Raw genomic sequence first — 24,191 nt, 5'->3', positions numbered from 1 at the left:
AGCATTTGTACCATCATGTACACCGTGTTTATGTAAATTAGCGAAATTGGAGGACTTTTATTCATTCTGAAGATTTGTCAAATTTACTTTTAAGGAAAAATAAAAGTCACAACTTCTGACTCACAAGAGTGCAAAATGACTATTCCTTGTTAATGACTGCTTCTCACAATAGCTCTCAATGTTAAGTAACAACAATATGTGTTGAATAAAGGCCTTTGCAACATAGTGGTCCTATTCATGAGCTTAATAGACAATACTTATATCAAATTTGTAAATTAGAATCCTTCAGTGATATCCTCTTCTTCAAACTAACACAGTGTACTTAGCATACAGCATATGGTTACCACTCTACTTACGGGGCAGGTGAATGACTTTACCTGCATTGCCCCAGGCACTACGGATGCCAGGTCATTTTTATTCACAATTAGCTGGGTGTTCCCTACTGTCTACACACAATAGTCTATCAGATCTGCACGTAGACACAGGAACACACCTTCATGAATACCAGCATCTAAAGAAGCTAAATGTCAAATACATTTGATTTAAAGAGTTTGGAACCCAGGCTATTTTGTAACCAAGGCTTTGTCAGAAAGGGCAACAACAGGTGAGACAATACAAATGTGTTCCTATGGTTCATCAGGTCAGCTAGTGTGGCTGTTGCTAGGATGTGTGCAGGGAGGGGGGGGGGGCAGGGGATTTAGTATACCTCTGAATACTGTACCTGTACATGTTTTGATATTCATTACTCCCTTAACATTAGTAGTACCTGTCACCACAGATGTTAGAAAATAATAGTTATGACTCTTAAGTCTTAATCCATGCCTATGAACGAAATATGTAGATTTATGCTCCTAATGTCACACACCAAGTAACATGCCTAGCCCCATGAGTCATGGAATTGGGGACACTCACATTTAACAAAACAGCAATACCATGTAGCTTGTAAAACTTGCCATACATATATGTATATCAACATATTATTCTTTGTCAACATGTTGCCAGTCAACTAGAATAGAAAGGCTTTGGCAATCATTCAGTTAATATGACTTATGAAGATTGATTCTACTTTCAAATGTAAGGGTTGATGCTTAAAAAGAAAGACTCATGAGAAGCATTTGTTATTGCTCTTTAAATGTGACTCTTCAATTTTTTTTCCTTTACACATGTCATGTTTCTCATTGCTAGTATTTAGAACATGATAAATACAATTTAAAAATGTTTCCAGAGCTCATGCAAATAAGACCCTCATTCGCATGAATTACTAGTAATATTATATTCGCCTCTCAATGATGCCATTCTAGCATTTTCTCATAAATCATGCATTCATGATTTGAATAAGCTATGTTTTAGTTTAACTCTGCTCTGGATATTCATACAACTGATTAAATAGTCCAACCTTACTGCAATTACAGTGTGACTTGCTGTGATCGGCTACTTTCATTGCAAGGCTATCCAAACAAATAAATTTTCTTTGCAACAGTTTGGTACCTCATAAGGCAAATGACCTCTGACATATTATGTAGAGATCAGACAACATTGTCAAACATGCTTGCAGTACATTATGTAGCTCTAACAGCAGCTTGTTGTCAATAGCCTCCAGGATCTCACACTGTTGTGTAGCCAGATACAAAAGTATTCCAATGCTTGGTTCCAAGCTTGTCAGAGAGAGTGAGTTTAGTGGTATCAAGGCTAGACATGACTATACATTCACATAATGTACTATTCTTTATTGCTAATCAAAGGTATTTGTGTGCATAATACCTTATCATATGTGCATGGCAATAAGTGGATCTTAGTACCCCCATGTCCTTCTTACTCCATCGTACCCCTGTGTGCAAGTATTAAATGGGGAGAGTATCAACAAGTTCAGTATAATCAAGGACTTAGAGTAAGGGTAACTTATCCCCCCACCCCACCCCCAACAAAGAACTGCTGAATAACTTGTCAAATTTGTGAAAGGTGTATGTTCAACATATTGCATCAGTATAGATCTGTAAACACGGCAAAACTTGCTGACTAGCTCATGGTCGCGATAGTCCCTCAGTTATCCTCAGGTTGGAAGGGTCACCTCACGAGTCACCAGATAATGTGAAAGTGGGTCATGCATATGGCTGTTGCATGTTGGTTGTGACCTTCAGTTTCAAACGCATGTATCCGGGCCATGTGGGTTATGTGGATGCTGGCCATTACACACCTTGGGAACAACGGTGGTTTTGGACCTACCTTGTGTAAGACGAAGTCAGAGTTACCGACAGCGCGAGAGTGTCGTCTGCTGAGTGAAAGTTCAAGCGCATATTTACCCAGCATGCACGTTATTTGGATCAAACCACTGTGCTCCTGGGGGTTCTTTTACGCGCTTCAGTGTGCCTAAAAATTTCAAAAGACGCGTTTTGACTTTCTGGATTAGCATACTGTCGATTCTATTTTCTTCCGTGTTAAGACTTAGGATTCAACAGCAAGCGATATAACTGTTGACAACATGATACGGCCCCTGCCGGAAAATAACGCCAGAACGAAGCAACTGGATAGAGGGGGCGTCGCGTGCTCCTACCTCATATGAGGCAGGGCCGGATGCTGTGGAGAGCGATGGAGGAGTTTCGTGACGTTCGACGTTAATACAATGCCTTTTACACCAGCACCTGCTTGGTGTACAAGCCTGATTAGCCCAGATTCATGGGCAGTTTCACAAACTTCTGAGTGAACACATGATCAAAACTTAAGCCTCGTTATGTCCAGACCGTGATATCAGCTTTGGGGTGTTTTATAAGCTACCACCAGTATGGGCGAATCAATAGACTAGACGTAGTTTGTGAATAGAAATATCAATCCATTGTACACTTTCTAACGTGAGACGAGCTGTTGTTTTATCCGTCCCGTCCTGTTCAATTATCATACAAGACGGTGACGACGGACATATGACGCACGTATCACATTTAGATTGAGTAAAAATAGCGGACCACGATTATTTTGGGGTGCCACACCAGTGCGGCGATTAGTTGAGGAGTTGTAGCCTCTAAGTTACATGTCATGCATTCCCACCATTGACGTCTTTGGGGTTCATATGGCTATGACCCTAAGATTTAGAAGGGGTGTATTTATTCGCCTGTTTATGTAAGCCAATACTTGGATTACATCGTGTACGTAGCGCTCGGCCTTCAGTAGATTTCACTGGCAACCTACAGGGACAAACGTTGAATTCGCAGCTACGGTAAGCTTTTGGTACAACTAATCTTAACCTGTACTATATGTTGCACTTGTTCAAGAATTATCAATAAATAGCCTTTGGCTTTCTTGGCTTTCACGGGGATATACAAAGCAGTCCCCAGTTGCTTTTGGCTTTACCGAATCGAATAAGTCTTTGTCATTTCACGTATTTTGTTGTTTGTATACTAGTAATATTCTATATCATCCAACCTAGCTTATGGTTTGTCGTGTTGATTTTGAAAGTCGAACTCCCCTGATTTGAAACATAGCAATCACCTGTCCTACTACAAATTCATGCCATTTATCTCAGCGCTGCGTAAAATCTACACTACCATGCCTATATATGTAGATATGTGTACCCTCAAGGCATACTCCCATTGAAGACAAAAATTTATTTGTATGGTTACCATCACTTCCTGCTGTCAACTTCTGAGTAGGCCGCATGCCGACAGATGTGCTCAAGGGTGAACTGTCAAGTTCATGTCTTTTTTGGGAGGGCTGGGTGCACCAGCAGCGTAATTTAGAGGGGCCGTACACAGAGCAGGCTGTTACCGGCGCCATGGATGTCCCTCTAGACATGGCTGGGGTCCACAGGTCCAGAGCATATGTCGTATTTTGTCTCCGGTTGCAATTCAGAAAACGCAACCGAACGCGATTAAGCGACTTCGCCGAGTATTTCAAACTCGTGTAGCATAATCCGATCTCCTTCTTTTACCCTAGTGTTGTCTTGAGTTGCCGATGGCACTGACCCCTAGAAGCGGGCTGGCACTTTCCTGGTAAACTGTCGTGTCGTGCGTGACAGTCTTCCTGTTTCCTGTCCAACATGAATGATTTGCAGTTACTGGTATTCAACTTGTTCAACAGTTAGGATGCGCACGTGTTGGTCTAAGACAAAATGCGTTCTCTTGTAAGTTAATCACATTCATCTGTGTTTATATCTGTCTGGCATAGACTGTCGTCATAGATGTTGCCCTATCACCGATTTACGTCATTCTTGTAACCACGTGCTCGGTCCTATCTTCAGCTCAATTGAGTTATTTTGAGATGCGCCTGACTGGCCACGTCCTCATATTGCACATATACCACCACAAGGCCACTTTTACCCATTGGACGACTTTCACCAACTCTTGTTCTGGTGAGTATGGCTTTCCTTTGTGAAGGCATAACCATTGGCGACAGACAAGGTGTGCTAAATACTGCTACTGTTTTGTTTGGATAATGTCAAATGTTTTTACTTGCTTGCCGGTTATAAGCCTCGGAATTCGCCAGACAGTTTGTTGGTCAGAAGCCAAACCTTGGTCAGAATAAGTAGGTTAGCCTACAGGGTCCGGAGCTGGAAAGATATATACAAACTTCGTGTTGGAACCGCGCATGCGTGTGAGAACTGACATAATCGTGGAAATCCTATCCACACAATGCTTCAGATCCAGATTGATCACTACATCATGTTGGCAGTGATTGGGAAACTTTAAGGACTTGTTACAGCATTTCCGTTGATTCTAACGGACATCCCTACGGATGAAAGCTATGACATCATTAAAGTGGACGGGATGTTCCACTTACTGATCTCCGTACAATTATGCAATGCACAGGAGTTCCGTTCAAAGTTCATCGAGAGTCACATGATCTGAGCTGTAAGCGTCCTATCGCGGCCTACTCAGGTTTGCGCCTTTTTATATGATGTGTACACGGTTATACATAAGGGCTTCTTCTCGGTCGAAGCCAAACAATTAAATCTGCAACCCTATCCCAAAGCATCGTATCATGTATCGTTTGCGTACAAAATGTTTCACTAATCAGCTGTACTATTCTTTGATTTTCTGTCCTCTCTCTTTCTTACCTCCACCGAAATTACGCATGACCGTCCAGTTAGTTGCCTTGAGTAAAGAACTGATCTCTTGAAACGAAGTGGCAACGATCGGAATAACGCATATGGTCGTAATCATTACACTATGCTGGGGATCGATTTTTTGTCTTGCTAACTAGCATCCACACCAGCGCGTGTGACAAAGGGTCTTGGTTTACGAATGGGCATTGGATTTCCAGCTTACTTTGTCTTGGGTATTGTCACAGATGAGAGGAACGCTGCGATAATGACTTGGACACCGACAAAACAAAATTACAGATACGTTGGGTGAAGTGTCGGTAGTAGTGCAGTCAAACTTCGAGTGCGTGAGTACATGGCGTTCGCCGATGGATAATACACATTTTTGCAACCGAGATACGGCTCCCTGGAAAGCTCTCCCCAGCTGAGGCCGCCTCTGCATCGGAAGTCCCTCTTGTTTCTCGGGAGGCCTCGGTCGGCGCTCGCATCAGCTGCATAGTTCCTTCACTGATTGTGTCTTTACACGCGATTCTTCCCGAGACACAGGGCAGCATACTACACACCGATACCTGGGGGACGGCTTTGCTGCTGCTGCTAGTACCAACCCGGGAAGGAGGGGCACCATTACATCACGGATGCTTTTAGTATTCATTTGTGATCTTGTGACTGGGCTTTAGTTCAACTGGAGCGTGTGATGCGTACAGCAAGGTGACAAGTCACGATTGTTTTATTGCTTTATGAACTCAGGTTGCTCCATAAGGGCACCACAGGGGCCTAAATTAGTGAAATGTTTTGGATTTCCGGGTCAAACGGCCACCGCCTGATTAGAGCCTTCGTTATTGAACTGCTCATTCCTGTAACGCCGCTCTCCTGCCCACCTCCCAGCTCTCATCAGTAATCGTTGTGATCGCCACTGGGTATTCCAGTCGTCCATGATCCGTGTACTCTCAGATTAGCCTTGGACTATTCGTTTTCAGGCAGCTCCTGGGCTGTTCCATCTTGTAACATTAACATGACTATTTTTCATGGGATTGTGGCCCTTCGGGGGCCGTGCCCGGTAAATAAATACGGGTGGTTTCTGCTCACCTAATTTTGACTTTCTTAGATATCAAACTAGACTTGAAGATAGCGCATGTGTGGTAGGTAGACAATAGAAACCCCCTCAGAGATGACAATTATGACCATTTGTACTCTTCCGCAGTGATAAATTTATAGTTTGTAGTATTCCCTGTATAAATAGACTTTGGCCTATGCGGTTGCCACGTCCTGCATGTAGTACGTGACCAAACAAATGTGAAATATGTGTAATTTGTATGCAGTCCCGGTTTAACTCATGGTCAAGGGTCTCGCTTGACCTGTGGCCATGACCCTTCCTGCCATTTCCCCGACATTTGCATCATGTTATCGGATGAAGTATCGGGAAGCTCCCCTACCATAAATTACACTCAAGTGTCTGTTATGATATTGGCAGTATCTACACGCGTCGGTGTGCTGCTCGGAGTTGCTTAGATAACTGAACTGTTGCAGTTTCTCTAATGGTTTCTTACCTTACTGTCATCAGTCCTTATGTTATGTAAGAAGCAGAGGCTACCCATTGAGTTGCTCCAGTTGACAAGAGCAAGATTCTTTTGGGTGCCGTTAACCTGTCATTCACTCACTGTTACACCATTATTTACATAGTCCATGCCTGCTTCTGGTGATGCAAGTTTACCTGGACCGGTTCGTTCTTGCGGGCGTACGCGTGAGGAGGCGTGTTCATTGGTCAATATTTGGGACGTCAGTAGTTGTTCGATGGTACAAAGGTCCGAGAGAAGGCGCTGACCAATCAGGCGGCGACATCGGGCTTGATTACAACCAATCAGAACACGTTTCTATGCAAACTTCTCGATTGCCTCTTGTTTGTCCAAAGTTCAGTCGGAAACACAGAGTGCACGAACTCTGACACTGGCTGCACACGCTGGCTGTGTGATCATCCTGCTTGTGCTCCTTGCGTACAACTGCACCGAACCGGCACCTTTCCAGGACAGTCCATGAGTTGCAGGTTAGTCATACTTCTCATAGCTGACGAGATGGCTAGTGTGAAGGCGCGAAAATCGGCGATTTTTGAATACGTAGCATTACCCCCCCAGTAACATGGCCGAGGAAAGGGTTTCGCGGGCTTCGACGTTTATATGTAGAAAACGCTGCTGGAAAAGTTGCGAAATTCCTGATTTCGCAATGCACCTATTCTTTGAACTAACTGAAACGCTTTGTTGTATAGAGTCGATCGTTATGGTTTCAACGGTAATATGTGGCTGTCGCCCCCTGGGTGCCTGATCATTTTCCCACGGTAATGTTATCTCATAAACAGACATGAACTTACCGCTCTGTGCCTGTCTGTGTTGTTTGTATAGAAGACGTCACGGACTGTATTGTACCAGGCGCTGAAAATTCGTACCGTTATCGACGTGTAACATGTTACGTGAACTTTGATGGCATATTTTATCAACATAAGGCACTTTTCTTCAGCTAATTTTTGTCAGATGAGGGCGGCGCCACAGTATCGTCTTTGGCTGTCGTCTGGTACTGATTCATCGATAACTGCCTCGGGGTTGACAGAAGCTGGGGAAAACTGTAGCAGTTGTTAGCCCCCCTCCCTTTGTGCCCCGTCTGGTACCGTTATAAGACAATCTTGTTTGTACTGCGGGGATGTTTTATTTTGCATGTTATACGATAACGTCACTATCTTGTGTCATTCTAACGAAAGGGTTTCAGGCTTGAATGGGGGAATGGGATTCCCATGTAACTAGATGCACGGTCTACCCCGACGATATTGATCTAACAGCCGAATCCTGAATTTATGGGGGTTTTGCCATCTGCCGCCTCGCCCAGAGCGTGTCAGCTGTCTGTCTTGTCATTCTGCCATCCTTCCCCCAAGGAAGCCCTGCAACACACTTGGACACCTTTGAAAAATGTAAGGGTGCTTGGCAACACTTGACAGAGATGAACTAGCCTCTCCCTTGTGTGGAAGTGGGCGATACCGGTTACACACAGCTGAGCGTGTGCACAAAGGGGCGGGACCCTGTACCTCTGAGAATTCCCGGATTTCCTCACCGAATCCAATCCATTTCATTAACACCGTGAAAAATGTCAAGCAAAAACAGACACTCCTGAACTAACCTCAGACTACACTCCCTTCGTCCTGGCAGTGGAGGTCTAATTTTGCTTCATTTAACGGTACCTTTTGCAGATCAAAAACATTTGCTTGTGATTATGATTAGGATGACTTGAAATTTAAAAAAAAATTCCACATGATCATAATATGGCAGGAATATTGTAATAAAACAGATTATTTAGTTTAGAGGTTACTGTGTCTTGTTTTCTGTTTGTTTGAATTTCTTTCTCCCCACATTTCATAGCTGTTGATCCAGTTTTACACCATGTATCCCTCCCAGGCCAGTGCTAACACAATAAACTTTGATATACATGGATATATATATAGAGAGAGTTAGTCCTTGACCTTTGACATGGCATGAATGGGAGTCAAGATCAACTTCAATCCAGTAGGATATGCAGAGAATGTTGTAATGTGTCAGTGCTGAACACAAGGCTGGAATTTCCCACTTCTGGTCAGTACCATACCAGCTAAAGTACCTGGGTAAATCATGGTTATGGAAAGCTGTTTAGGCATGGGCAGGTTTGTGCTGATAAATCATGCATATTGTTATTGCTTTCCAATGATGCTTAGATAAGGATATTAAGATTGATGATGCATGAAATGAAAATTAACTGTTTCAATTGATGCACCAGCATTTTCCATGTTTGGTTGTACCAGAGCTGATCAGCCTACTCCAGATCATTTTGGGAGTTGTCCTGGCATTATTGGGTCTGCTGTTAGCTTCAGTGTCAATGAAAAAAGTTGACTATACTGAAAGTACCATACTTTCAATTCAACATTGGCCTTGAAGTTTTTTCATGATGTTCTAGAACAACCAATTTTTTTGTGGGCATTTTGGGTCATTCTGATCAGGGCAGTTTTATTATAGAGTTTATTATAAAAGATTATGGGTGTAAGAGAATGTCGTTGAGATAACTAGTCTGCCCATCACAAAAATGTCTCCATTTCTGACAAAGGTTGGGAATGTCCAATGAAATGATGACAAATGGCATAATGGTAGGTGACATTACCCCACATCCAATCTTGGAAATATTTGGACTTGACGATGACAGCCGAGATATTAGTTTACAGTAACTAATCCTCTGGTTGACCTCCAAGCCTTGTAAGTTAAATATATATCCCATTGATGGTGGATATGATGTTGGCTTGCTGTGCAAGAATTTGATAAACATGTACATAAAAGGTAACACTTCCTTTGAGACTCACGTTAGGCAAAGTGATTGATGCTATTGTTTTTATTGAATGTTCTTGACAATGTATTTAATGTTGTATATTGTTGAGCCTGTCTATGATGATCATCAATTATATCTTCTTAGTACATGCTGAGTTATATGTTGTAGATCATGTTTCTGTCACATCTGGTCAGACTTGCCTAAAATACTATATACACAATCACAGTAGTAACAGCAATTCTGCAGTGGCAATATACCCATAACCATTGGTTTGATATGATGTTAAAACTTCAGTCTATAGTTAATAATGGTGGGCATTGTCTGTTTGTTTTTTATCCTGCCTTCATGGTTGTTATTATCCCTATGGCACCAGTGGGTAGCTCTGTAACTAGTATCAGAAAATCAACAGAGGAAGAATTTGACAAAGATTTCATCATTCTGCAGCAAATCAGTTCATTTAGCCATTTTAAAAAAGTTCTTAAGTAGATTGAAAACACAATTTTGATTCCAAATAGTTGATGATGAAGCCAAATTCCATTCTTATCATTTGATGGATTAAAGTACACTTTGTTACACTATCATGCACATTTACCTCATACCTTTTGTGTTTTATTAAAAAATAAAATATAGATATCTGTCCCTCGTATGGGCATATGGTTGAGGCTCAACATCATGAGTTTGATGAATATTATTCTATTTGTAGCTGATCATATGACCAACCACTACCAGGTTGCCATAAAAAGTTTGTTGGTCTATTTTAGAAGTGATCGGCTCTTGTGTCAAACCCATTTCAGGGAGGGAATTGACATCAGCACACAACAGAGGAGACCTCAGCTCATGGGGCAAAGGTGTGATCCTTCAGGAAATGTAGACTGCTTGAAGGGAAAGGGCACTGTAATCTCTTGAACTGTATTTTCTCATGTAGGGAATGTATACAAACTTCAATCATTACACTGGGGAAAAAGGTTCATGTCTACAAAGGAAGGGTCATACTATTTAGATTAAAATGGTGTCTTGGTACAAACCACGCCACCTGAAAATCACAGTCCTAGCCCAGTAATCTTCATTGATAGTCTAGTTGGAAAATTAATTAGGACATGGATCGGATCTGCTAATGCTGCCAGCTCTCTGGAAACTGCTTGTCGCCACACAAGTTAATTATTCCATACAAATAGCTATTTTATTAATAAGTTGTACATGGATGATCTGCGCAATCTATTTTTCTAAATTATGGATGCAGTGACATTTGGTATTTCAGGCAATAGGGCCATGGAAGATAGCTCAAGTAATTTAGAAGTCAATGATTTTGATAAGTTTAATCATACATGCTCAAAATGATATGTAATGATTGTGTGTAAGCTATATATCTGCTCAACCGTGTCGGCCAATCTGCTATTCTCTGTACTGATCACTTCTAGCTGGAGTGCAGCAAAAATTAGCAATTTTATGAAGTGTCATGGGTTCTTCCATTTATCACAAGGAGCAGTCAATATGCTGTGCTTTGGACCCTAAAGTACAGAGGTTAGGAATGCAGCAACTTTCCCTGTGACTCTTGTATTTTGTTGTAATGTCACAAGAAAGGCCTGAATGTGCAACTTGGCAATGAGGTAGCGATAGAGATGCTCCCCAAAATTCCAGTTTGTGCTGGGTGAAGAGAAGAGGGGCCACCTGCCTTGCAGAGGAATCAGAATGTGTTCTGAAAGTTACATCTGATTAAGTAGCCACTAGTATTGATGGTCCAGCAATCTTCGAGGGAGCTGGGCTGTGTTTTACCATAGTAGAAGAACATGATTATTGGGAATGAAACACCCATTTAATCATCCAGCATGAAATTGGGGGAATTTAGACAGAGGTACCTGGGTGAGTAGTGCTCATTGGTGCATAAACTGCCATTTGTGCACAAGGAAAGAGTAAAAGTTGGAATTTGGGATTCCCTGTTAGTGTAACATGAACATTAAACATGCAAGTCATATATGCATTACATATGGCCTTGGGTACAAAAAATCATCCCCATTGCTTAAATTCCTTGGCGTGCTATATCTCATATTGCATTTCCTTCCCTAAATAAGCCTTGCTTAGGCCTGGTGTGAAAACACTGTAATCAGTGTAATTGAATGGTACTTTAATCTGCCTTTAATTATTTACTGGTGCATTCATCGCCACCATGTCAATGGGGAAATTGGTGTACTAGCATTAACCAAAAGTCCATTTAGCAATCCTCCAAAGACATCCAGGGTTTTCATATGTTAATGAGTCTGATATTTCTCTAAGGAGTCTTCTGCAGCTGATACTCTCTCCACTGGACAACTTGCTCAATCAAAGATTAGAACAGACTGAGTTATTAAAGTCTCTGCATTTTCTCACAAGTTGCGCTGTACCTTTCATTGCTATTGCATGGCCAGTGGCCCGTGACCACTTGAGTTATTGGCCAGTTCCCGCCCCCTTCCCTCCCCTGATGAGCAGGCCTGATAGTGACTTCCAATCAGGATCAGTTACAAGGTAATTTAAACTTGGCACCACTCAGTACTGGACCCTAATGAAATGATGATGGCTGTATCTAAGCATTTCTCTGCTGTCTGCTGGTCAGGGATGTTCTCATCTGCATGTGCATGAGCCATTGTACCCTGGAGTGGCCACAGAGCACTGGACCTTTAAATACCAAGGGATTGCCAACTACTGCATATATATTGCAGGGAGGTTGTGTGGTCCCTGCATTGTAGCTCAGGCCTACAGAAGAGCTGGTGGGTACTGTGTCCTGTGGCTGTGGCTCACCAGATTTGTTGCTCTAGAGACTTGAAAGTGGGACTTGATATAACTGGTAAGTGTTAGGTTGCCTACAAATCTCATCTCATGTGTGCATGTGCAGAAGTTCCAGACCTTGCAGGTATGCTTACATTGAGATAAGTTAACAACTTGCAAACTTTTGTCGAAAAAAGGGCCATTTCCTAAACTAAATGTAGGAAGTGAGATGACGGCAAAACCTGTCTGGAGGTTGTATTATACTTGTTTGCTGATGCTATTGGAATAGATCTATTGTATAAAGTGGACTTTGTACTTTGCAGTAGACAATAAGTAAGTAAACGAGAATCTAGCCATGTTGTACTGAATTTTCCATGATGATAAGAAAGTAGGAACTTCCCAGGTTTGTTGTCATCAAATGAGGCATTATTCCTTGGGAGTTAGTCGTGTATATGAGGAAGTACTTGCTATCATCCTTTTCATCTGTATTTTGCCTCACAGAACGAGCATGAATATTGCATACTTTCACGTTTTCCATCAGAAATTCCCCTGCTTTGTTGCCAGCTGTTAGCTTCAATGACGTAGAATAAAGCCTCATAATGATTCGTGCCTCTTTATCCTAATGAAAAATTTATATAGCCCAACTGCTTCATGCCGGGCTGAGCTGGCTGTTAGGGTACCATATGCCTAGTGGCTGATAAAGTCCCTTCCAAGAGGGACGCACATGTATCTTTAAGTAAATACCAGAACCAAATTATCAATGATGAAATTCCAAGAACCCCTGAAAGATACAAAGTGGCAGTCACTTCCTTTGAAGAGGTGTGAAAGCAATCATGCACGACTCAGCTTAATTGCAAGCAACTCTAAAATGTTTACAGCAGCCATTAAACAGCAGTTGCTGTTGCCATTAACGTAGAATTGGTCATCATTTGCTCACACAATAAAGGTAACTATGAAATGGAGTGAGTCTGTTATACATGTATGCTTGTACTACCTATTATGCAAAATTTCTCATGGTTTAAGTGGAAAAGTAAAGTGATAAAAATTTTAAGAGGGAGTTGTTTTCAATATTTATGTGGCCTTCAGCTGACAAGAAGGTTTATAATCAAGACTGTGTGGGTAGGCACATTCCTGTGGCAATATCATTGTTTTTAGCAATTCTAAAATTCTGTTTTGTACATTATACAGAATTTACAGAGATTTTATAAACTTATACAAAATGTGGTGCTTTACTTCAAACTTAGCACCCATATCAGTAAACAACAACATCACAAAATTAAGAATGGGAAGCTGGTAATGTACCTGGTAGCTCAGAATACTAAGGAGCTGGTGCTGATAAATAATAGTAAAAGTGACGGCTGCATCTAAATCTCTGGCCTTGTTACCCTCTCAGTCTATAAAGTCCTGGGTAGCGGGCATCGGGAGCCAGGATTTGGGCCCAAGTGGTCCCATCATTGATCACTCCCATTAATGTGTCATATGCTACATGATCTCCCTATTATCAATTTATAGCACTTTCTGTGGCAAGCTACTGCACAGCTAGCTGCCAGGCACTGTCTGTGTTTTTTTTTTACAAAGTTGATTTTGTCAATGAGAGAGGATCAAGGCCAGGCTAGTTATTACAGACATAGTGAAGTACGTCATCACTGATCGATATAATCACTAGTGCATCTGCTACATCGAAACTGAGACCACAGGAATGCCTGGCATCTCCGCTCCAAAACAAACCAGCAGTAGCAGCCGCAGAATGGACCAGATACACGCAGCGTGAACTGCTTCAAATTAGTGTTCCTTTCAGTACAAGTATTACATAGGAGTATTATAAATAGCTGAATTTGATTGAGGAGATGATATACTGTGCATCAGGACCATATCTGTTACCTTTGGTCATTGGTGAGTAATTTTTGTGGGTTTTATTTCACTGCAGGCCAGCACATTTAATGATAGTAGGTAATGTTTTACTACCATGCTAATTTGAATCTACATGGTGGCTGCTTGTTTACATGTGTCACATTATTTGCTTACAACACAGTTGGTATTTCAGTTTTTTATTTCCAATTACGTATATGTGTTCAGTTTATCACCCACAAAATTACTCTCTGGCAGTGATCATAATTGGGAAGTCAAAAAAACAAGTATTAGGCCATGTTAAAGCCATGGACCAAACAGGTTTGTAATCTGTGGAGATTTAGCTGTCTATTACACCTGAGGGGCTCAGGAAATGTCAGAGTTGAGGCACAGCAACTCCTCATAAACGTGTATGAAGTACCGCCGGAAGGTATGGTCTTCATTATTTACTGGGATTTCCCCAGCTGCACAACTGTTCAGCTGTCTAACTGCTCCTGACAGACATCCAGAAAACCACATTCTGACAGGATAAGCCTTATTATATGTAATTCATAATAAGAAAAAGGGCTGTTTTGATGGATGGATACCTTTACAAAGATAAGCAGATCCAAAAGTTAGAGATAGCTTATTCTTGGGTGTAGTTTGTATTTTCCATGAGGAGTAGAAATGGGTCATTTGGGTATAAATCTATCTGTGCATCCTGGTTTCTCAGAAAACACTGCAGCTATATCATAGGCAGATGCTGGGGTCAACTAATTAAGAGGTTGTCTCCATTGATGTTTCTATTATCAAGAGAAATCAATTAAAAGTCCCAATTATGCTGCTGCTGGGCTTTAGTCCATAGGTGGGAAGGGTGCCCGGCATCGTGCTGGCCTGTTGTACACCTTTGCTCACTGCCTGCTGCTCCTGTTTTTAAATTGCAGTAAATGTCAGTTTGAAATAGATGAGGAGCCCAAAATTAGGTCATCATCCTTCTATGGATGCTACAGCTGTGATTTCAGTGACATTTACGGTAATTACATTTGAGACAAAGCTGCATGGTATGATCCAAATACACACTGCTCTTTTGGTGGGCTCCAGCCATTGGAACATTCTTAATCTGTTTTTGCCACATGCTGTAGAGTTTCAGCATGCCTTACCAAAATCTGCTCCAAAAGGAGTCGGTTGCCGAATACAAACAGCCCATCATGGGTCTTGTCTCCGGTGACGTCTCCAGGATTAGTGATTGAGATGGTGCTGAGATGCTGCTGGGCAAGCCACACATTACATTCACCCCTTTGCTTGCAAATTGATGCCGGACTAGTGTACCTGTATATTGGATGGCCACCTCTATTTAAATGATAAAATGAGCACTTCTGGACGCAATGGTCCATTGAATGTAGCATTTGCAGTTGATCTGTGCCCGGGGTGATGATCCGGTCTTGTTTTGCAGATTGCATGCTTTCATTCCAAATGTGTCTGTCGCGGATTCTCCTTTTTTGATCAGTGCAATCATTTATCTTGATTCTGTTTACGCTCTGCCAGGGTATTGATCCTTGGGCACCCAATTGTATCGTGTCGCTTTATTGCTTCATTGCCATAAGAAAGGGAAAGGGATGAGTAGTCTTTATATAGTTCTTGTGATGGACTCTTGAGCCTCTCTATGGCATATAAGCCTTAGCACTGCTGCATTCGCACCATTGTGCACCGGCAATATCTGAGGCTTACAGGGTTGGCCAGGTAGGGTGGCAGGCATCCATTGCATCTGAATTTTGTGAGTCGTATATGTATTATCTATTTTTGCTGGAGCCACGTTAGTCTTTTGTCATTTGATTGTGTTCATTTGCAGGATATTTGAATGCATGCTATTACGATAATGACATACAACATGGATGACATACCAGGCAATTTCTTTGGTTACCATTCAAGTCTGGGTTATCGCATCAGTTGAAGATACCTGTTCTGATATCCCTTGTATCTGTATTTATTTATGGTCCCATGTACTGTAGTACTGATGTAGTAGTGAACAGTTTTTTCCAGACCAAACATTTGTTCTATGTTGGATTTTTACAGTGCTTGTTAGTTCCCCTCAGTCTCCTTATCTCTCTACTGCACGGAACAGGCATGGGTTATTTTTCTGTGCGGTGTATTGCTCGCTGGTGCCTGCCTGACTATGCACTCTCATGTAGTATTATCACTGGCAAGTAGATTGGTATGCAGATACAAGTATAGTAATATTGTATTGATCTCCTGTAAGCCAGTGTAAGAGATGCAGAGGCAGTTAACATTTGTGCCCAAGGTTTTAGTGTGGCTTGTCGTGCCGGCTTATTAATACCTATGCCCTCCTTGTGCAGCGGGTTGCTGCCAGAATTTCTGAATAGGTTAGAAATTGCCTGGTGACAATGTATTGAAGTAATCCCACAGCTCGCTCCCGTCTAAAATGCATCAGAGTTTTAATTCATCACTAGCTTGTAATGGAAGCACATTTGATTGATATGGAACATCAAGCATTTCTCAATCGCAACAAATTATTTCTTCTGAAATCTTTTAATTCTGATCCAGCCAATTCTCTTATCAGATTTAAAGCGTTGTCATTAATTAATTTAATGAGTTCCTGTTACATGTTATTTCCCCTGGCTCTCCTGAGGCCCCACCAGCATAGCATTAGTGTCCGAATGCTGAAGTGTGAATGTGCAGTTACAAATTAAATGTTGTGTTTTGCATGGTGATATAACGACACAATATTAGGCCTACCAGCGGAAGAATTAAAAGATAATTACTTGTGTCTGAATCAATTGCTGGCGCCTATCTCAAAGGGGCTTCAATCTTCTTGCCCCATATTTCCATTCAGCCTTCCTACATATTAGTTCTCTACTTTGGGTATTTAGCATTATCTTGTAACACGTCACTCCCGCATTCATCACAGAGCGGAATCACCCACTAATGACAAGGCAGATTTAGTATCGTGGCTCATCCCGCCAGAGTACTGTCGCATGTAGCTGGCAGCTGAGGGTACACTTAACTCATGCTCTTTGCTCCAATTTTTCTACAAAGCATTAATATTTAGCCATATGTATGCAAGTTCTGCAGAGCCTTAATTATCCTGCAACATCTGATGACAATTTCAAGTGAACACAGGGAGATATTGTTATTTTCCTCCAGAACTTTGATAAGAATGGAACATCCATCAGGTTAATCTAGACTGTCATTCTCGAGCGATAGCATTTGATGGTGTTCCTTACTCCTTTTTTGCTCTCTATGTTCCTACAGACTTCAGTGGACGATGACAAGTCAGCAGGACCTGTACATCGACTCCACTGCCGTGAAGAAGGAGCCTCTCAGCCCTGCCCACAACGGGATGCTCACCAGCGACATCGTCAGTGCCACGACCGAGGCACACCACAACTACGCTCGCACTGTTATACCAAATGGAACTGACTACCACCATCAGGAGAATGGACACCACATGCAGAATGGTCACAACTCTTCAGATGAAGAGAATAGGTATGACTCGAACTCCTCCAGTGAGATACTTACAAATGGTACGACAGAAGACCGAATGATGAAGTGCGAGTATATGCTGCACTCGTTACCCAAGCGACTATGTCTCGTCTGCGGTGATGTTGCGTCTGGGTTTCACTATGGAGTGGCATCTTGTGAAGCCTGCAAAGCTTTCTTCAAGAGGACAATACAAGGCAAGTCATCACCTACCTGTACCTATTGAAATACAAGAATATTTTTTTATATCAGTCAATAGAATGACAAGTTTGTGAAGATTTAAAACTCTATAACCATAAACAAGAAAAATCACTCATCAACAAGCTTCAGGTTATCTGAACTTGAGAAGAGTCAGAGCTGTGGCTGAAAGCTTGTTGGTAGGCTATTTTACTATGTGTACGGCTATAGACTTTTAATCTTCATAATGTCAATTACCATCATAGAACATTTATTCAAATGAAAAAGTTTCTTAAGGAGCAGAAGATTTTTATACCTAAAGTTTGTAAAGAGCCATTCCTTATTGTCCCTTTTTCTAGTGCTTCAGACAGTAAATCTTATTTCCTAGTGATTACCTAGTGGGCAAAACTTATTTCTAAGGATCTCAAGACCAAGAAAAGAATCAGTCATGACTCATGATTTGACTGTGTTTCTTGTTATGTGAACAGTTACAATGATTACTTTTCAAGTTGTACCCTATCTTTGTTTTGTCAATAAGAATTGTAAAATTAAATAATGCAGAAAGAGGAAAGATGGTTAGCTGAACTTTTATGTCAGGTGGTATGATGTTGGGTTGATGTAAACATGTTTTTCGTTGCTTCAACATGCCAGGGCCTTTCTGCTGTGTGCAATTTTTAGCCTTCCTATTTCCCAAGCATATAACTTCCTAATCCTCTTGCAGGCAACATCGAGTACAGCTGTCCTGCCACAAACGAGTGCGAGATTACCAAGCGGCGCCGCAAATCCTGTCAAGCCTGCCGCTTCACCAAATGTCTCAAAGTTGGCATGCTCAAAGAAGGTAAAAATTTGCTCTTAACAAAGTCCAGCAGTGTACTTGGAAGTCTCTTTGTGGGCTACCTTGCACATAGTACGAGTCATTCTGCATACATCACAGCATCAGACCAATCATCCCTAGTCTCAAGCTGCCTCGGCAGCTACCACCAAAGATCCTCTCCAGCAGGATATGTAATGGCCGCAGCATATTCAATAATTTTCCACTTGATCAGGCTGTTGCACTTGCAGTTGCTTGTCTTTCATGCATAAACATGCCAATGGTTTGCTCAACTACGTGTTGGAGAAGATGTGTTGTAGTGCTGAAGGCTGAATCTCTCTATAATTGCTTGTAATCAGGTTTGAGAACATTTACATCTGTGAGGCTGTTCTTTGCTAATTGAAACACCACTTGGTAACCCTTACCTCATCATCCCTAAATCCCCCAGCCCTTGGTGCACTGACCATGCCGTATGAACCTCAATTTTGTCCCTTATTCTCGTTAACTGCTTTCCATCATGGTGTGTTCTACATGTGAAATGCCATTACCGTACGATAAAAAGGGCTGCGCAGCCGGGCTTATATTACAGGGACTTTGCTCCACTGTTGGCGCCGAAATAACAGGTCTTGTAAACTTTTCCATCTCAGTCTCAGCAACATAATCCCAGTAGGCCCCAAAAAATGGTTTTGTAGTTTTAAATTAATCATTTTGCCCCCTATAATTTCATTTTCTGGCAATGGGGCTAGTTCAACATTACCAAATGCTTTGCACATTATTGACAAATCCTAACAAACCAGATGTCTCCATTATGAGGGGTCTGTACAGGTTAATACATAATAGATTCATGCATTATAGGAAGTTCTTTTAATACATCACATTAATTTTTCATAAGCAGCTTTCTTTTGGCCATTAGCTGACAGCTCTCATCCATGATAACACATTGCTGAGCAAAGGTGTTTAGATTTGGCCCAGGCAAATCCCATCCAGACTTGTCAATCATCCCCACAAGCAGCAGCAGCCTTCCAAACAGAACCATATTTTACCTGACAAATAGACTGAAATTGGTAAACATGCCTACTTCTATCAGTCTGCTTATATGAGTGGGCTCACTGATAGTTTTCAGTCTCATACAAAAGATGTTGAAACAGGTGCTTCCATCAAACCCCCTGGGGAGCAGGACAAGTATAGTCTCGGCTCCTCTCTCTGAATTCATCCTATCCTTGATGCTCTAGTTACCTTCCAGCCACTCTTATCACTTTCACACTGCTCTGAAAAATTGGTAACTCATTGGTGAGAGATTGTGCACCGGGCCTCCTAAGAGGCAGAAATCGAAATGCGGCATCGCTCGTGCCCATATGCTTTTAACTCTGCTGGTTTTGCTCCTCCTCCCACCTGCCATCTCATTGTCTTTTGGCAGCGTGATGCCGGGAGAACGTGTAATTTTCATCACTGCTGCTATGATGGAATTGTGAGCTCACTCTGGGTGGCGGATGGCTGGGAGATTGCATGCGGCTGCAGGCTGGGGTTTAGATTGATGAGTGGATCTGACAAGATACTGTTCTGTCAGAGTGTCTGCATGCACACAACTCACATTGTCACCACAAGTAAAGATTTTCCTCTTAGCTCAGCCTTAGTTACAGTCTGGTAGAGGAAGATTTACATAATGATCCATGTTATAAATTTTTTTTTACCCTGGGCCTTTTAGGCCTCTGGGTATTAATGTAAGAAAATGACAATAGCCTCCTAGTGGATCTAGCTGGGAAAATGGGTTCAATTGCATTTTATGGCTTCGTCAAGACTCAATTCAATGAGCAGTCTCCCAGATAGTGGCAGGATGGAAGCTTTTATGTTTTCAGAGAGAATAAGGCATTCACAGTCTCTACTGTGCTGTGCAGACATGCCTGCTCACATGGGCTAAATTCACATCATTTGTACATTGATTTTTCTCCTTTTGAAAATTAGTCTTAGTCAAATGAGTAACACTTTTCGATGAAAGCATGCTGCCAACGGTTGAATAATATTTGTGTGAGAAATCTGAAACACTTGACAGATTTGTACTCTACTGATCTTTATAAATAAGGATATGTAATATTAATGAACAATATACAGCAAGCTGACAGATGCTTTTAGTGTTATCATCTTTTTATCTATGAAATTAGCTAGATGGAATTTCATTCTAATCAAAATGCCAGAACACTTTTGTCTGTCATGTTTTCCAACTATAACCAGGATTAGGATGGGGAAGGAATAGATTTCGTCAAGTCACTGCAGATGATAGAAAATATATTTTGAAAATCAGCCCAAGGGGTCCAAAGCACTGACCACCAAAAATGGACTGCTGGTTACGTGGTATACGCTCTCATGCCTCTTGGGCCTTAACTAAAACAAGTGTGCTGAGGCTGAAAGCAGGGTTTGACATTTGACATTTTAAAAGACTGCCTGTGGAGATAATTTTAGACTTGTTTGAATGCCATATTGGAGCTAGCATGGAGGGTTATGGAAGTAACCTTACTTAGTATTTCATCTAAAGTATCACCATAATGATAATACGAAGCATACAGTGTTCATGTGTTACTAAGTCAGTGATACATGAGAACCAGGATAGAGGGTCAGTTTGTTATTAGAATATAATTATATTATTATCTGACATTTCAGTAGTTCACATTGCACAACTAGTAGGAATAGGCTAAGAAAGGTATGGCTCAAACTTACTATACCCTTCTTCCCTTTCTTTCCCTCTTTCACCTCTTCTTTTCCCTTAAGTCTTTTTTCTATCACTGTCTGCATTTCGTCTACTGTTTTTCTTTTGGACCATCATACAGTTGGCTAGTAGTACTGTACACTGAGAACAGCAAGAACAGCTCAGTATGGCCAACTTGTCATAATTGATGAGAAGGGTTCCATAAAAGCAAAAACCCCTCCAATCAGGAACAAGCTGTACAGTAGGTGTCTGAAACATAAGACAACTTCCAAGATTTGCTCCACCCGTCCCTAATCCTTTCCCTAATCCTTTGACTTATCCACCCTTTAAATAAAGATATTCTGCACAGTGCACTGGCCATACTCTAGACCAGGGGGATGTTTGTTCTTACCAAATGCCGTGGGAGGGGGTATATCATGCTGCCAGCCTGGAATGGCATCCAGTATTGGGAGAGCAGGTTCCTTATCAGTATATGGGGTGTGCTGCGTTGTGGGAAGAATGTAGTAACATTAGATAAAACATGAGTAACAATCTTGTAATATGTGAAGGTGCTAATGTTTAAAGCAAGTCAGTCACATTCTAGGACAGGGATATTTGGTGGCCACATGTCAACAGCCCAGAATACATGGTAGAAATAAGAGAAATGTCAGAGGTAGACCAATAATTTGCCTTTCATGATAATGATTAAGACTTCATTTATTTTTATTGTAAATGTAAAGAACAAATTAACCACAATGATAAAAGTAAATTTTAAAAATTATGTTCTTTATTAAAATATGAATTAAAGTAATTATATATTTGCATGCACACATGAATGTTCTGTAGCTTATAAACGTTTTGTGTACATTTCTGTGGCCTCTCCTTAACTTCAAAGTACTGGGCTTTGCAGAAAATTGTTTAAGCCTTAAGCCTTAACAGCATTGTGGGCATTCCCATATAGTGCCACATTGTGGACATACCAGTGCCATGTCACCCAGGTTTGGTGACTACTCGGCCAGCATTTTATAGGTCATTGCCTTTTAGTGCCAGTGACGCATGCCACCCTGTTTACTCTGTAGACTTGCAGATTCAGCTCTAGCACAGTTTGCTTTGTTGAACTTTTCTCATATTCTTTAAGATGCCTCAAGATCAATTCATCAATTCTTCTAGTTATAAGGCATAAACTTAGCTGAGTCAGCTAGAAATAGAGTATCGTAATTCCACAAGTAGGGCCGACAGTGAACATGTTATACGATACGGATGAACTTCATTGTCCGACTATATTCAGCTGTTTTTACTGGTACATGTTGAGAAAGACACATGCTGCTCAATAAAGACTGCCTGACATCTGCCCATGAATGTGGACTTGGCCTGCCTGTTGGAATGACTGGGGACCAAAGTTCACCCCCACAGCCATCGCTGGCATGATATCTCCGTTGTACTTTGAACCTTGACTCTCTTTTCCAAAGCTTCACTATGCAAACAGCTTGCTATTTATTCGTTACCATTTATTCTTCATGTCTTTCCTCCTTTATTCCATGCTTCATTAATCAATTTCATTTATTTGAAAGTTATGTACCAGGGTACATGTGTGGAGTTTTCGCCATCTGCAAATGTATTGTGTTGGAAAGTTTGAGTTTAGTTGCAACTCAACAGCTTACATGTAAATGTCTTGTACTAAGGTGTGCTGAGTGGAATGTCCCTTTAGCAAGCAAAATTGCTCAACAAAGGCACAAAGTCCCTATACTGAACGGAACGTCCACCACTGGCATGACATGTCAGGTACCCAATATGTAATTTATAAAACCATAAAAGGTAGTAAACCCAAGATCAGCCTTCTCCACTGGTCCGACTGCAGGTTGAGAGGGTTGTAAAACAAAATTAACTAGTATCTGATGGGGACTCGGCTTTAAAACTGGTCCATAGCAGCACATCTCCTTTATGTCTCAATAACAATGCCTCATTACCACATCTAAAATCTAATAAGCCATCCCATGTTATATCATATTTTATACTTAATGATAAAACAAACTAGATAGATGGGAGAAATAACTTCTCCCTAGTAATGTTTAAATGGAAAAAATATCATTTTCTTGTGTAATATTACGGCCCAAATACCAGATGTTGTCTTATTTGTAGGAAGGAAATTTTCCCACTTGAAGTCATACTCAAGCCACCTCCACTCCTCCAGATAAGCGTACAGTAGGACTGCTATGAAGTTCCAGAGAGGCATGTTTTAGTCATTATATGCATCAAAAGGCTCTTTAAGCTAGTTGAAGTACCTGGGGGACCCATACGTAATGCCCATTTTTCTCACAAGGATCTACAGATATTGAGTGAAGTCTTCCAAGCAACGAAATCATTAAGTAGGTATCATTGCACCATGGTCGAAAAATAGATTGCATTGCCCCCCGTCCCCTGATAGCATCCAAGGTAAGAAAGGGAGTAATGAAATCTCCAGGTGAGAAGCACAGGTCTAGCAGCCAGGGAGTCTTTTATTCTCACCAAGGCCTGCCCTCCTTGACTTTGTGCTTTAATCTGGTAATAGACAGGCATCAGAATGGGAACAGGGAGGCCTCAGACCAACATGTGCACCTACACTGTCATAAATTCCTACCAAATCCTGGCCTGGGAAAGGAGATTACGCTGTAAGCACCAAACAAATGGGAAAGGCAACGGCTTCTGCTAAAATTAATTTTGCTCACTTTTATGTCCAGACTGGTAATATTACAGTTTTCCAGATTGTTTATCACGTATCCTCTAGAAATGGTGTTAGTGAAATTTGTTGTCCCTAGCAGCTACAGTATAGGCTGCAAGGATGGAGATACTAGGTTTATTTCATATTGACGTCCTTCGGGGCAGGTCTGCTTAATATGCAATTTGACTAGGGAACCCAAATGTGAATCAAACAATTTTGGCATTAAAGCCTTCAAGGAACAAGGAGTATTTTTTTTAATGAAACAAGCTTTCATTTGACATCCATAGGTTTCACAGTAACAAAATAACAACTATGAACTTAATGCCAGATCTGGACAAAGTAAGTACATTTAACAGATCAGAATCATTCTCTATTTTACAAATTTCTACAAAACACATTTGAG

The 24,191-nt window shown here is 41.3% G+C and overlaps 2 protein-coding genes across 23 annotated transcripts in view; one reads left to right on the top strand and one right to left on the bottom strand.

Annotated features, from left to right (window-relative positions):
• The window catches only part of LOC109469179 (UPF0394 inner membrane protein YeeE-like), a 33,762-nt gene extending 29,881 nt beyond the window's left edge, over positions 1-3,881 (bottom strand). For 3 of the 6 annotated variants that reach the window (XM_019767607.1, XM_019767603.1, XM_019767608.1), the window contains exon 1: positions 3,612-3,881. In XM_019767607.1, coding sequence (XP_019623166.1) covers positions 3,612-3,783 — 172 coding nt within the window. In that variant the 5' untranslated portion in view covers positions 3,784-3,881. Of the gene's footprint in view, positions 1-2,017; positions 2,202-2,223; positions 2,444-3,611 lie in introns of those variants that run through there. The other 3 variants (XM_019767604.1, XM_019767606.1, XM_019767605.1) reach the window with 3 other exon arrangements.
• The window catches only part of LOC109469176 (estrogen-related receptor gamma-like), a 51,377-nt gene that overhangs the window by 13,974 nt on the left and 13,212 nt on the right, over positions 1-24,191 (top strand). For 2 of the 17 annotated variants that reach the window (XM_019767589.1, XM_019767585.1), the window contains exons 1-3: positions 10,181-10,206; positions 17,195-17,619; positions 18,321-18,437. In XM_019767589.1, the coding sequence (XP_019623148.1) occupies positions 10,196-10,206; positions 17,195-17,619; positions 18,321-18,437 (553 nt within the window). In that variant the 5' untranslated portion in view covers positions 10,181-10,195. Of the gene's footprint in view, positions 1-416; positions 605-3,000; positions 3,209-4,031; positions 4,340-5,219; positions 5,738-6,908; positions 7,071-10,172; positions 10,207-12,037; positions 12,177-13,829; positions 13,991-15,467; positions 15,699-16,849; positions 16,937-17,194; positions 17,620-18,320; positions 18,438-24,191 lie in introns of those variants that run through there. The other 15 variants (XM_019767590.1, XM_019767594.1, XM_019767586.1 and 12 more) reach the window with 14 other exon arrangements.

Source organism: Branchiostoma belcheri, unplaced genomic scaffold (assembly GCF_001625305.1).
Source record: "Branchiostoma belcheri isolate BF01 breed outbred unplaced genomic scaffold, Haploidv18h27 scaffold20, whole genome shotgun sequence".
In the NCBI taxonomy this organism is placed as follows: domain Eukaryota; kingdom Metazoa; phylum Chordata; class Leptocardii; order Amphioxiformes; family Branchiostomatidae; genus Branchiostoma; species Branchiostoma belcheri.
Note: the sequence above shows the minus strand (reverse complement) of the source record. Positions and strands in the feature narration are given on the sequence as shown.